Raw genomic sequence first — 13,140 nt, 5'->3', positions numbered from 1 at the left:
AATTTCTAAAAAGAGAGTTGAATTATCGGTCCCCCAAAGACGAAGAATAGCAATTATGAGCTAACCAGTCCCATTCTCAGTCAGTATCAGTCTCAGTCTCAGTCAGACAGACTTGCCAGTTGCGACAACTTTTCTTTAATTATTCTTTTTTTTTTTCAGGGGCGTTGAAGTGTTCCCGGTGGCCAGTTTGCAGATCCTTGCGCCGTTCCCTGCATATTCTTGCTTGACAGGCACTTCGACACTGCACCGAATGACAAGCGCATGTTTCGTGCCGTCACACATTGTCTGCTTTGAGATTGCCACGTTCGGTTCCATTGCTATTACAGTATCTTTTGTGTTGTGCACCCAAAGAATAAATAATTGCTAGGTGCACTCAAGTCTGCCTACGTCCTTTGAAGACGAAAGCCTGGTTTACTGCTACTTCGTGTTTGCATCTTCTAAACTTTCCTTTCTGTGTCTTTTGGCGCAAATTACTTCGACCGGCTTATTTTCTGCTAAACCGTGTTGCGTCTCTTTTTTTTTTTATTCGTCTTACGACGCGAATTGCGTCCACGAGCAGACCGGCCGACGCCACAGCTTCCCTGGAACCGCGGCTCTGCGCGGTTGGTGTGTAACGGTTCTACTCACGTGCCATCACGTTCGGGTCGCGCTCTCGACCAGCCGCTAAGCATCATGCCCCACAGCCTCTTTCATGGTATTCTGCGATAGTGAAAGAATACTGTGAAGTGAAGTGTTGGCGTCATTCAGGACACCGAATTTGTCCCCGTGAGTATGCTAACGGTTGCATTTTTTCTACAGTGATTCATTCGGTACCTTCTATTGCTAGGCGGGAAAGTTGAAAGCCCTCGGCGTCGTGTTAAGAGAAATAAAACGCCAGTCAAGGGAAAGAGTGTTTTAATGCACCACATATACGAATGGGGAGGAAGTATAAGGTAGCAGCAATAGGGGACACCTAAGGCCACATCTAGACACTATGGGCCGCCACCTTCAGCCGCAGTGGCAATAAATGTTCTCTCTCTCTCTCTCTCTCTCTCTCTAGTACCATTAGTTTGTGGAGATCTTCCTGGTACTCGGTAAGTCGGCACCATTCCTCGGCTATCATATGTGTGTGTGTGAGAGAGAAAACGTTTATTGAAACAGGGAGAGGGTTGAGGAGACAGAGTTAGGTAGGAGCGGTGGATGGCCATCCTAGTCCGGTAGGCCGCGTGCCGCAGCTGCCATCCTCACCCAAAAGATAAGGGCCCGGACTCCTGGCCTTCGAGCTGGCAGCTCTGCCACGCGCACTCACACTGGCGATCTGGGTGGTGGAAGGTTGGTGGTGCTGTGGAGCTGCGGGACATAATCGCACTAGGCTGGTGAATGTCGCGAATTTGACCTACGCAACCTTCCTGCCCTGTGAACTTATGTCAGTTCCGTTTCACAACTCCCGGTGGAGCAGTCTGACTCAATTTTAGATGCGAAGCATCTCTTGCTAGGGGGGATGTCCCGCGTCTGTGCCCCGCCCGCAGCGCCTCTGATGGTGATTATGGCAGGATTCCCCTAGGGATTGGCCAACCAAAGAATGCAGCACGAGATAGCTTCGCGTTCAACCACCGTCGTCGTCTCCCCGTAGGGGAACCGCTGAAGAAAAAGAAGAAGACAAAGCTGCGAAGAGGAGGGCGTGTACGTTGCTCTCGCCCCGTCCGCAGCGCCTCTGATGGTGATTGTGGCAGGATGCCCCTATGGATTGGCCAACAAAGAACCCATCACGAGATAGCTTCGCGTTCAACAACCGTCGTCATCTTCCCGTAGGGGAACCGCTGAAGAAGAAGGAGAAGAAGACGAAGCTGCGAAGACGAGGACGTGTACGTTGCTCTCAGCCGGTGCACCAACGTCAACAACCTTTCCCTCACCAACGCTGACGGAGACTACCGATTCTACCACAGAGACAACATCGACAAGAACATGATGGACGAGTTTCGGCGCCTTGAGCACCACCGCCTACTCACCGTAACACAACCGTACTTGCGTGCCTTTGCCACCGGTGTGGACCCGGACGTGGAATTCCCTCTGGCGCTACTAAACACCAGATCACTCAAGATAACGGCAACACAATGCAACCACACGGAACCCCCATTATGCTTCGCATCCTCATCAGGGTTCCCCACGGGACGATGGTGTAATTTTTTTGCCAAACCGCTGCCACACAAGGACAATCAAGAGCCACTGTTAATGGTTACTCAATTAATACTTACAGATTACCAGACGTGACTCTAGCAATGGCTTCGTGTGGACAGAACACCAGTCGAAGCAAATTATAAGCCCAGACGAAACGGAAACCGCTGAAGGAGAAATGGTACTCAATAATTAACAATGACTTTGCCTAGTCCGTGATCATTATGTCGGTTTGGCCGGTTGACTGACTCGCGAATGCATTGGCCCGTTTGAATTTGTTGTCGTTTGATGGTCCGCCGTGTTTGTCCCGTCTGTAAGCGAAAAGGTGCAACTTTACGCTGTCGATAAATTCTGTCTGACCGTCAGTGACTCTGACACTTCGCTAGCTCCTTCGAAGTGTTTGAAAATTCCGTGTGCGCATACGCATCCTTGTGCCCTGTTTCGTATGTGCCTTTAAATGTTTAGACGGTCGAACGTAAGGGTCTGTCTTGCTTTATCGTTTTCGTAGCGAGTGGAAAACCCCCAAACCCAGCGTGGTAGATTATACAAAAAAAAATCCCGGTCCATCTCCATTAACGTGAAGCCTGGGGAGAAGAAAAGCATGCAGTGTATAAGCCTATTGAACGATTGCAAGTCTCTCTCTTGCCACTCGTCGCGCGCTGATTGGGCGCCGGAGAAGCGCCGGTGGGAGGAGCAATCGCGCGCTTGCTCAGGCGGTGGCGCCCTCTATTGCGTTGAACCGGATTGAAGCAGTTAAGTGAGAGACAGACTGGCCGCAAGTGGTCTTCGTGTCACACGCCACAGCATGTTAAGAAATATGCTTTGCGGAACACCTGGTGTTTGAAACTAATTTTCGGGCAAGGAATTTAACAAATTTCTGTTGATGATGCAATTAAATACTCCTTATTCCTGTATTTTAAATTAATGTTAGTTTATGCAATGAGGTACTAACTATTCCTGTATTTTAAATCTCGCTGGTTTATTTTGAACCGGTTTTATTCATTACACACGTTTTCTTACTATTGTTTGATGTGTTGTTTTACCGTAACGACAGGAGACGATGACGACAGGAGACAGGAGAACGAGTCGTAACATTTCGTGTGCGCATGGTATACGGAAATCGTAATTTGCGGTGTCCGCATAGATTTTCCTTTCGCTTCTGCGAGGCCGCGCGGATGCTGTCGTTGGCTTGGCTTGACAAACGTGCATAGGGGACGCTGGGCGCTCGTCGCGAGGCACGCACACACGTGCGCTGGGAATTTTCTTGGTTTTGATGCTGCCGGGCGGTCGCCGCGAGGCCCGCGTTCGTTGTTAAAAAATTGGGCCACCTTGGCGCAGCGGCCTCATGAGCGGGCGCCTATTCACAGGGGCTCGATGCGAGTCCCCGCGCTCGGCACAACCCGGCCACATGAGCGCGCGCCGAGGCGCCTATTCACAGGTGCTCGATGCGAGCGCCTGATGCATGCGTCGCGTGCCAGCTTCTCTCTGGGTGTTAAGGCGAGAGGCGCGACCTGCTCAGAGTTCTTCAAACTGAGCTCTACGGTTTATTAGTTGTTTATTCCTTTTAAGGATGCGCGAGTGTTGTGGTTGGGTGCCTCATCGGCCAGAGGAGTGGCAGAGGGACCCCCATTTTTGTGGTGTTGCCATGTGAGAACAGGAGGCGAGATCCGCTACTGCTTTGAAGAGCCGATTTAGAACTACCATCCTCCAATTCTGCACTGCTGTTTTTTTATGTCGATGACGGTTGGATGTCTGTGCTATGCTTACGTGCATAAGAGAGAAACTTGATTCTCTTTTCCGAAGAAATACTCACGAGTATATGCGATACGTTGAATGCAGAGGAAGTACTGCATGGTTCGAGAACGAACGCCTGCACTCCCCTACTCAGTCTACCTTCGCCAACAGGGCAATGGAGACGCGCTGCCCTTGTGGAGAAAGAGCTAATTATCGCTGTTTGGTATGTCGACGAACAAACTCGTGCAGTCCCTGGGCAGAGAAGCACGTACGGGGAGGAAGGGTGTCGCGCGGCGCCTTCAAACGCCCCGCAGTCCAATAAACGACCCCGCCTTCTCGCACCAGATGGGCTGGAAGACTTAGTAGGCTGTAAGTTTGGGCAAGTTGGTAATCCAGCCTCTACTTCAATTGCGCAAAAACGGAACGAAGACTGAATAGAGACGACACGAGACAGAGCGCACTTTCAACCAACTTTATTAGGAAAAAATCACAAATTTATACCGCCCACTCCCTCTCATACACACTAATTTTATTTATTTTATTTAAGACATACTGCAATCCAAAAAACAATGAAGAAACACCTGCTTCACTCTTTCCATTACTACACTATTAAGGCACGTGCCACTGCGATTGCGGTTTGATGATAAACTGTTGTCTTGCCCAAGGAATTGCATCTCCTTTTCCGTAAGTGCGTGGGAGGGAGTGCTTACACACCAGTCCCCAGCACGTGCTATTTCGTTGGCCTCAACGATCTCGCGGGTCGTCTTGTTCCTTTTCGTCACTATTTCTTCCCTGTTTTTAAATGCAGAGCATTTCAGTAACTCACGATGTCACCCGCGTTGACGTCCGTAGTCCGCACCGTCGTTGTCCCTACTATATAAAAAAATACTATCCGGCGCCCGGTTTCGATCCCTCGACACTGCGGGCGGAACGCAATGTACATGGTGCTCTACCCACTGCGCCACAAAGCCGACACAGAATGGGACGCTACGAACGCGCCTTATATCGTTGACTCATTCAAATTACTGCTGACGAGCGCTCTCTCGTCAGCAGTTGCCACAAGTGCAACAACATTAACGTAACGCAAACTACTTAACGTCGTGCGCCCCCGGAAATGCTCTGCATTTGATCGTGCCCCTCGCGAGGGGGATGTTTCACTGCGTCTTCTCTCGGTCGCGGGACCCGTGGCGCCATCTGGCGGAGGCGCGGCACAACTCGTAGCACTTTGAAAAGATGCGGCGCCAGCCAGCTGTGTGTGTGCGTGCCGCTCTTGTACAAATGGCGAGTGCATTGGCTGTCCACAGAGCAAAGCATTCGTGCAAGTAAGCCGTTGCAGTCAGTCAGTCAGTCAGTTAGTTAGCTAGTTAGTTAGTTAGTTAGTTGACAACTCCGCAAGCATTTGCGTTTCTTGCTTTGTAAACAAAGCGAAACACGCAAGAATGACGAAATTTTTCTCTCTATCCTATCCGAATTACCCCCTTATTTGGAAGAAGTCTTTCAGCATTCCTTGGGACGATGCCGCAGATGAAATTCCTTATGACCCTAGTCGAGTCAGTGATAATTATTGAGTCCTTATTCTTGAATTCAGCCCATCTGATTGCTAGTATGACGACAGCAGTTTCTGCTTCTTGAATATTTAGTTGTTTGGTAATGATGACATCCAGCATCTTCCCATGTTCGTTCGTAGCTACGGCTGATGCATTGCCTTGCTTGTTTACGGCCGCATCGGTGTAGATTGCGTTTGGATTGTCCTGATATGTCCTGAGGATGCGTTCTTTCTGGGCATCTAATAGCGTGTTATTGATTTCTCTGAAGGTGTTGTGTACGCCGAGCTTCAGGAATTTTTCGTTGGATGTGTAAATTGGTAGGCCTAGAGCGGTCTCGTGAGCTGTTCTTATTGTTGCGTCGGCCCTTTCCTCTTGTTTCTGATCCATCCGGTGGAAGGGGAGGCTATATGCAATGCGGCTCATTATGAGGGCTTGAACAAGGCGGAGGGTGTCCTCCTCTCTTATGCCCTTCCTAGGTCTTGTAATCCTTCTTACTACTCTGGCCAGCTGTTGAGCCGTCTTGCCAAGCTTGCTGAGAGTATTTGTGGCTTTATTGTCTTCCTGAATGACCATGCCTAGTATTCTTATTGCGGGGCGGAAAGGGATGTTCTGTCCATCCAGTATAATGCTGCCTGGAGGGATGTTGTTTCTCGTCGATCTTGGTGAATTCAGACTTTTCAGGGGCGCATTTCAAGCCATTTTTAGGGGCGAAGCTCCTAAAGCCATGGGTCTGTCCATCCCTTGTGTCTCGTGGTACGTGACCGCCGCATGCTTTCGGAGATGTCGCAAAGTGGGCCGCGTTGCACGCGCAAGAACCGGCTGCAACCGGCAGCGCAAACTCGGCACCGGGAGCGCGAGCTTGTCTGTGTTCGCCAACGGAGGCGCGAGCGCACGTGCACTGCGAGGGGGAGATCACGCAAGAGATCACGCCACGAACGCAGGCAGTCGTTCTCGGAGATCGAACGAGACGCAAGGACCTTTGCTCGTTTCCTCTCACTACAGTCTATCGAAACTAAGCTTGAAAGCCTTGCGTTGCTTGACAAGAAAGTATCCTCCTGTATAGACCAAGTCGCAACCTTGCAAACTACTGTGCGTACATTAGAACTTAAGATTGATGACCTCGAAAATCAGTCAAGAAGGTCAAATCTGCTGGTATTTGGCGTCCCGGAAGAACAAAATAAAAGAACAAAATAAAAGTTGATTTGTACAATGTACGCACACAGTCTTACGTCTTTCTTAATGATGTAATGGGCGAACTTTCACGGGAGAGTTACGGTTACCGATGATCTCCCCCTCTCGAGCTTCGCCCCACTTATCATCATTCATTCCGTGGATATGGCGTGAGTTTTTTTATGATCGGATCTTGGGGGTCGTTGATAACATCCTGTAGCAGATCTAATTTAGATTGTAAAGTTCCGCTTTTCGTCCAGATAGTAATGTCGTCGGCATATATGACTTTTTCGATTTCGTCACGTTCTTCCAGTTTCTTAGCAATTTTGATCATTGTTAAGTTGAACAGAAGAGGCGAGATCATTGATCCCTGGGGCGTGCCTCTGTTTGGTGCCTTAAAGGGGTCGGATCGAGTTTTGCATATGCCAATTGTTGCTGTTCTGTCTGATAGAAAGTTTCTAATGTAATTGTATGTTCTTTCCCCGCATTGTGTCTCCTCGGCGGCCTTAAGGATAGAATCGTGCGATACATTGTCGAAGGCGCCTTTGAGGTCCAGTGCGAGGATGATTTGAACCTGGTCATTATCGTTGTCTATGATATCGTGTTTTAACTGTAGAAAGGCGTCCTGGGTGGACAGTCCTTGCCTGAAACCGATCATGCAGTCCGGAAAAAGTTGGTGTTCTTCTGTGTACTTTTGAAGCCTTGTAGTAATTATTCTTTCGTAGATTTTGCCGACACATGAGGTGAGAGAGATTGGTCTTAGATTTTTTTTATTGCAAGGGGTTTCCCCGGCTTGGGTATAGTTGTTATCGTTGAGTGTTTTCATTGAGGGGGTAGTCGATCTTCGAGCCACAAATCGTTTATGTTTTTGGCCACGGCCTCCATCTGAGCATCGTTTAAGTTTCTTAGCATATTGTTTGTTATTCCGTCTGCACATAGGAGTAAATCCTCATTATCATCAGCATCCAATGAGGCACGAGTGAAAGAGGAAGAGAGGCACAGGTCTGGCCTCGCCTCATCCGCCCTATATATGTGCTATTTGCGGTGAATATGAGACACTAGATCACTTCTTATTACATTGCCGTGGTTTTTCAATGATCAAACAACGTCACCTCATCAGGCCATTACAACCAATTGAACTTCCTATCTCCGTGCCCGTACTTCTTGTCGCTAGGGGCCACATCACTGGGATATTGTCACAGATGGGTGGCTGCAGCCATCCATTCATATGTGTCTGAGACCAGGCGTCTGCCCTGTTAGCCTTTATTATTACGGGTACGATTTCTCAAATTCAGCCGCAACTTTCAATTTTTAGCCAATTCTTCCTTCTAATCTCGCGCTGTTACTGGATGCCAGCGGATAGGTATCTACTTTTAAGTTGCGGGTGGGCGAATTAGCCCGCTTCTTGCTCGATTCTTCTCCAATCCCCCGCGTGGGTATGCGCTTTAAGACGTGGAATAACAACAAGAAGAGAAGTAGAAGTCACGAACGAACGGGTGCATCCTCTCCGTGTCCTTGTTCGCCTCCCGAACCTACAAAAAGAAACAACTGAACAGGATGCATCCGTTCGGGTGCTTGTCTCCGAAGCGTTTCTCGGTCGTCGACATCGAGACAAGCGAGGGTTTCGACTGTGAGGAAGTCTTCGGCCAGGGCCACTACCAGAAGGGCCTCGTCTTGTTCACCCTGATCGTCATGTGGGTAATGAATTCCCACACTCTCGCCTTTGCGCTTATCACGGCAGAAGTCGACCACTGGTGCAGGCAGCCCAATGACGTGAACCTTTCGGCCGACGCCTGGAAGAGCATAGCGATTCCCGTCGAAGCCGACGGGCGACACAGCCGCTGCACGGTGTACGCAAGGCCGGGCGACCTGAACGACACCACGGTCGTCGAGTGCGACTCCTGGCACTACGATCCAGAACGCGCGAGCAGTAGCATCGTCCCCGAGTGGAACCTGGTGTGCCGCCGGCGTTTACTGAAGGCTATCGCCACCGGCGTCTTCATGGCCGGTTCGTTGGGCTTCTTGGTACTCTCGGGCTACTGCTCCGACCGCTTCGGCCGCCTACCGGTCGTCCGGGGCTCTGCATTCGTGGTGATGGTAGCCACCGTGGAATGCTGCTTCGCCAGGACGTACCTCGTGTACGTTATCGCCAGGGTCCTTGTCTCGGGCAGCACATTGTCTCTCTACACCGTTGCCGGCACGATCTTGGCTGAGTCCTGCTCGTTCGCGAGCCGGCCCACCTTCCTGTCTTTCTCCGCCATGATGGGCCTCATGCTGGCAGAGACCTTCTTCGCCGTGCTCGAGCAGGTGCCGCACTTGAGCTGGTTCTTTCGACAGCTTGTCATGGTTGCGCCAACGCTGCTCGTCCCGGCCGGCGTATTCCTGGTCGCCGAGTCTCCTCGCTGGCTGATAGCCAGCCGCAATCTCATCGCGGCCGAAAGCGTCATGCTGGCTGCCGCCAAAACGAACGGCGCCCATAAAGAACTCGTGGCGCTTCTTTTGCAAAGAGTGCAGCAGAGACTCCGGGCCGCAGAGGGCGCGACGAGCACGTCAACGGTGGCCACAGACATGGCGAGAGTGGTGTGGCGTCGGGCGGTGATCATGTTCGGCTCGTCGTTCTCTGTCATGATTGCCTTCTACTCCCTGATCCTGTACCAGGTGGAGCTAGAAGATGCAGCACCGTGGATGCAGTGGGCCCCGCTGTGCACCAACGCGTTCGCGTACTTTTTTGTACTGAAGATTGTCAACCGCATGGACAAGACGAGGCTCGTCACCTGCGCCTACCTGATACTCGGCAGTTTCTGCTGCTTTGTGAGCGTCGCTATGGTCGCCGCCGGTGGGAAATCGTCCTTCAGACTTGTTAGGGACCTTGTTTTGGTCATGACCCAGGCCGCCTGCAGCGTCGCGATGATCTTCAACTTCGTCTACGTCATCGAGCTGTTTCCGACCCCCACCCGCGGCGTTACCGTGTCCTTAGCGTTTGCTTCCGGTCGCCTAGGTGGCATGATGGGCGCCCTGATCTCAGAACTTGCAAGGATCGGCCGTGAGGACCTTCTATTCTTGCTCATATCGGCCGTAGTGTACTCCTCGGCCTACTCCTTCCATTATTTGCCTCTGGAGTACGGCACCTACGCACGCCTGGCAGAGGCCAGCGTTCCCGCCTCGGGAGTGTTCATCGAAGCCCCGACGGTCGATGAGATGAAGCAGTCGCTCAGAAGTCTACCTTCTAAGAAGAGGCGAAGCCTGAGAAGGAGCTCAGCAGGTAGCAGTCGCAAGCGGTCGCAGTCCGCGACCCCTGTACCCCCAGTGGCCGGTCCAGTTGCTGGCGCCCGTCAGCCTCCCATATACTCCGGACATCCCGGCCCTGGTAGAGCGTTCATCGGACAGCCATAGCCAGTTTTTTTATTTGCTCTGCGTTGTATCTTTTCGTGTGTAATGAACCGAGCATCTGTTTCGCAGTGCGAATGATTATATTTGCAAGCACTATTTTGAGTTCTAACGGCAACCAGGCCCCATGATAGTCGTTTACGGGTCTGCTTAGCGTTCATTATATCGGCCTACGCAACACACTAAGGGTATACGTATCACCCAAGGAGTATTTGAACTGACACAACACAGACAGTTACATGACCTTATAAGCAGGAAACCCAAGGTAATCGCACATTTGACCGCGACATTTCTATGCTTGGATTTTTTATGTATTTGTTTCTAAACATAATCAGTGCAGGAAACCATGATTAAAGAACTTCACACAATCCAACTTCTAATTAAATAATGAATTGACTTCGTTGACTAACAGACCTGATTGGAGAACTTCACATAATCCAACTTGTAATTACATAATGGATTGACAGACCTGATTGGAGAACTTCACATAATCCAACTTGTAATTACATAATGGATTGACCTTGAAGACTAAGAGGCATGGCTCAGTTGTTTAGCTGCTTTATAAATGGTTGTATAATATGGTTCTGCTGTTCGTGCTATCGTGGGCATTCGTGTGACTTCACACACGTATTTCTTGTGGTTGACCCGGCTAGTTCTTGGTGACTAATTTTTAGAAGCATTGTCCCATACGTCTCGTCGGTTATGGGATACTCTGTGGATGTGTAACGCTCTGCTAAAGTTCACTAGTAGTAAATAGTGTTTACTTAGCACTCTAGTAGTGGTTCCCTAGTCCAGGAATCCCAGTGATGAGCAGACGCCCGATGCCCTCGAGGCCAAGGCTAGGCGGGCGACCAGGGTGTCGTTGGTGAACAGGTGTTTCCACAGCTGGTACGCGCACATACTTCTTCTGGTCGACCCTTTTGCTGCCTGCGCACTAATTGGTAGGTTGACTCGAAAGATCCGAATTAGGTGGTTTATAAAACGACGGACGTGGAGGAGCTTGTCGGACATTAAGTTGGACACAGTAGAACTAGGCTTCTTGGGGCTCAGTAGATGGCATATTCTGTGCTACAGTGGACCCCAAGAGAAGAAAGAACACAGAGTTGGATTTTTAATCTGTGCAAAAATAGCAGAAAATGTGGAGGAATTTGTGGAGGAATGTGTGAAAGTGGGAATGGGTTTAAATTGGAACAGGCGAAATGGGAAAGGGCGAAACGGGAAGGTGGTTTTGTGTCGGGTTAAAACGGGCGGGAACAAACGGGAATATTGAAATGGGAATTGGTTCAAATGGGAACAGGCGAAATGGGAAAGGGCGAAACGGGAAGGTGGTTTTGTGTCGGGTTAAAACGGGCGGGAACAAACGGGAATGTTGAAATGGGAATTGGTTCAAATGAAAAGAGGCGAAATGGGAAAGGGCGAAAGGGGAAGGTCGTACTGTGCCGGCTTGAAACGGGCGGGAAATAGAGTTCCTGCATATAGCTCTATAGCTCCCTGCGGGAGCTATATACAGGAACTCTAGCGGGAACAAACGGGAATCTTGAAATGGGAATGGGTTCGAATGGCAACAGGCGCAATGGAAAGGGCGGAACGGGAAGGTCGTATTGTGTCTGCGTTATCCTGCGTTGATATCCTTCGTTGACAGTGGCGGACCGAATCCCACCATTGTTGGAGAAATTTTACCGTGCAGGGTCTTCCAGATACGGTTGCAGTCTGTTGAGAACTACGGTACCATGCTCTAGGAGTTTTCCCACACACGACGTAAGAGAGATAGGTCTCAAGTTTTCAGAGGTTGGTGCTTTGCCTGGTTTTGGTCTGAGGCGGACCTCCGCTGTTTTTCAATCCTCGGGTAAGACGCCAGCCTTGCAAATTTTGTTGAGGTGGGCGGTAAGTTCTGGCAGCGAAGGGTCGTCGAGATTGGTGAGCGCTTTGCTAGTAATTTTGTCAATTCCTAGAGCCGTGTGGCGCCTCAGATTTTGAATGGCCTCGGTAACTTCGTGAAGGTGGATATCCTAATCGAGAAGCTTGTTTTGGCTGCCGGTGTATGGGGGCAATGGCTCCGACGGTTGCGTAGGGAAGTACCGGGCTTTCAGAACCAAAAAGGAGAGCCGCTTCACTGCCCGGGAATTGGCGAGTACGTGGCTCTGGCCGTGTTGTGGTGCGATTCCGTCCTACTTCCTGTCGGGTATATATATTGATCAAATACCAAAGCAGTTTCCAAGTTTTAGAGGTGCTTAGTATGCATTGAAGCCAATCGCAATAGGTAAGCCAATTTTCTCTCGCTAGCTTGTTCTTATTATAAGGCGGTAGCTAATTAAGGGGTAGCTTATAATAAGGCGATAGCTTATATTCTACCGCCTTGGCAGTGAGTAAAGAAATACGCTTCTTGAGTTTGCGGTTCATGCGCTGCTTTTTCCACCTGTTCCGCAGGCTTCGTCGGGCTTCCCATATGTGAAGGAGGCATGCTGCAGGCGCCGATGCAAGCGGAGGTGGTGGAAGTCTGTAATGTTTTGGTATAGGTTTTCACTTGCCGGGATATCTATGCGATCCATCCTTGGATGGTCGAGTAATTGCTTTCATAGCATGGGTGTCTTTCTGCTCGTATTTCTGTTAGCTTCGTCCAGCCGTAAGACGGGCGAAGCCAGTACTGTGCTTGTATTCCAACCCATGTAGGGTGGTGGCCAGTAGCGCGTAATCGCAGGCATTTGGTCGATGTAGCGTGAGGGATGTTTTTTTATGAAAGTGAGATCCGGATTGGTGTCTCTTGTCGAGTTCGTGCCGACTCTTGTACTCTTCGTGGGATCGATTATAAGTGTGAGGTCTCATGTACGGTATCACTCCGCCAAAACGCCGGACCCGGATATCAACGGGTGCGCGTTTTGAAATGAGATTGCTATGAATGCTAGATATTGTCTGCCTTTTCTCACGTAGTTTGTCGTCGCTGCAGTCCTTTATAAGCATATTAAGTCCAAAAAATCACGGAAGCGGCTCGCGCCATGTTCATAATATCCCCAGTAACGCACTACTTGCTCCGTGCGGAGTAACATCCGGCTGCGGTGGTGATGAGTAACAGCGGGAACTTCCGTTGCCGTTCTTAACTTGTACCCAAGTATATAATCCCGCTGAATGCTTCCCCGACGCGACGGCGCGG

At 50.2% G+C, this 13,140-nt stretch overlaps 2 protein-coding genes across 2 annotated transcripts in view; both read left to right on the top strand.

Annotated features, from left to right (window-relative positions):
* The window catches only part of LOC144142628 (catalase-like), an 87,533-nt gene extending 87,156 nt beyond the window's left edge, over positions 1–377 (top strand). Inside the window, exon 11 of the mRNA XM_077674272.1 lies at positions 160–377. Coding sequence (XP_077530398.1) covers positions 160–168 — 9 coding nt within the window. The 3' untranslated portion in view covers positions 169–377. The remainder of the gene's footprint in view (positions 1–159) is intronic.
* A 7,756-nt stretch (positions 378–8,133) lies between these two features.
* On the top strand, positions 8,134–9,998 carry LOC144143003 (solute carrier family 22 member 6-like). The gene has a single exon (XM_077674829.1). It carries the CDS (start codon positions 8,163–8,165, stop codon positions 9,996–9,998), a length of 1,836 nt encoding a protein of 611 aa, XP_077530955.1. The 5' UTR covers positions 8,134–8,162.
* Positions 9,999–13,140: the final 3,142 nt, after the last annotated feature.

Source organism: Haemaphysalis longicornis, unplaced genomic scaffold (genome assembly GCF_048455015.1).
Source record: "Haemaphysalis longicornis isolate Haplotype H1 unplaced genomic scaffold, Haemaphysalis longicornis Haplotype H1 scaffold_6, whole genome shotgun sequence".
Lineage (NCBI taxonomy): Eukaryota > Metazoa > Arthropoda > Arachnida > Ixodida > Ixodidae > Haemaphysalis > Haemaphysalis longicornis.
The sequence above is the reverse complement of the archived record's forward strand: the minus strand, read 5'-3'. Positions and strand labels throughout refer to the sequence as shown.

What these genes read in the sequence shown, in the direction of transcription:
- LOC144143003 (XM_077674829.1), top strand. Translation starts at nt 8,163, where the DNA reads ATGCATCCGTTCGGGTGCTTGTCTCCGAAGCGTTTCTCGGTCGTCGAC.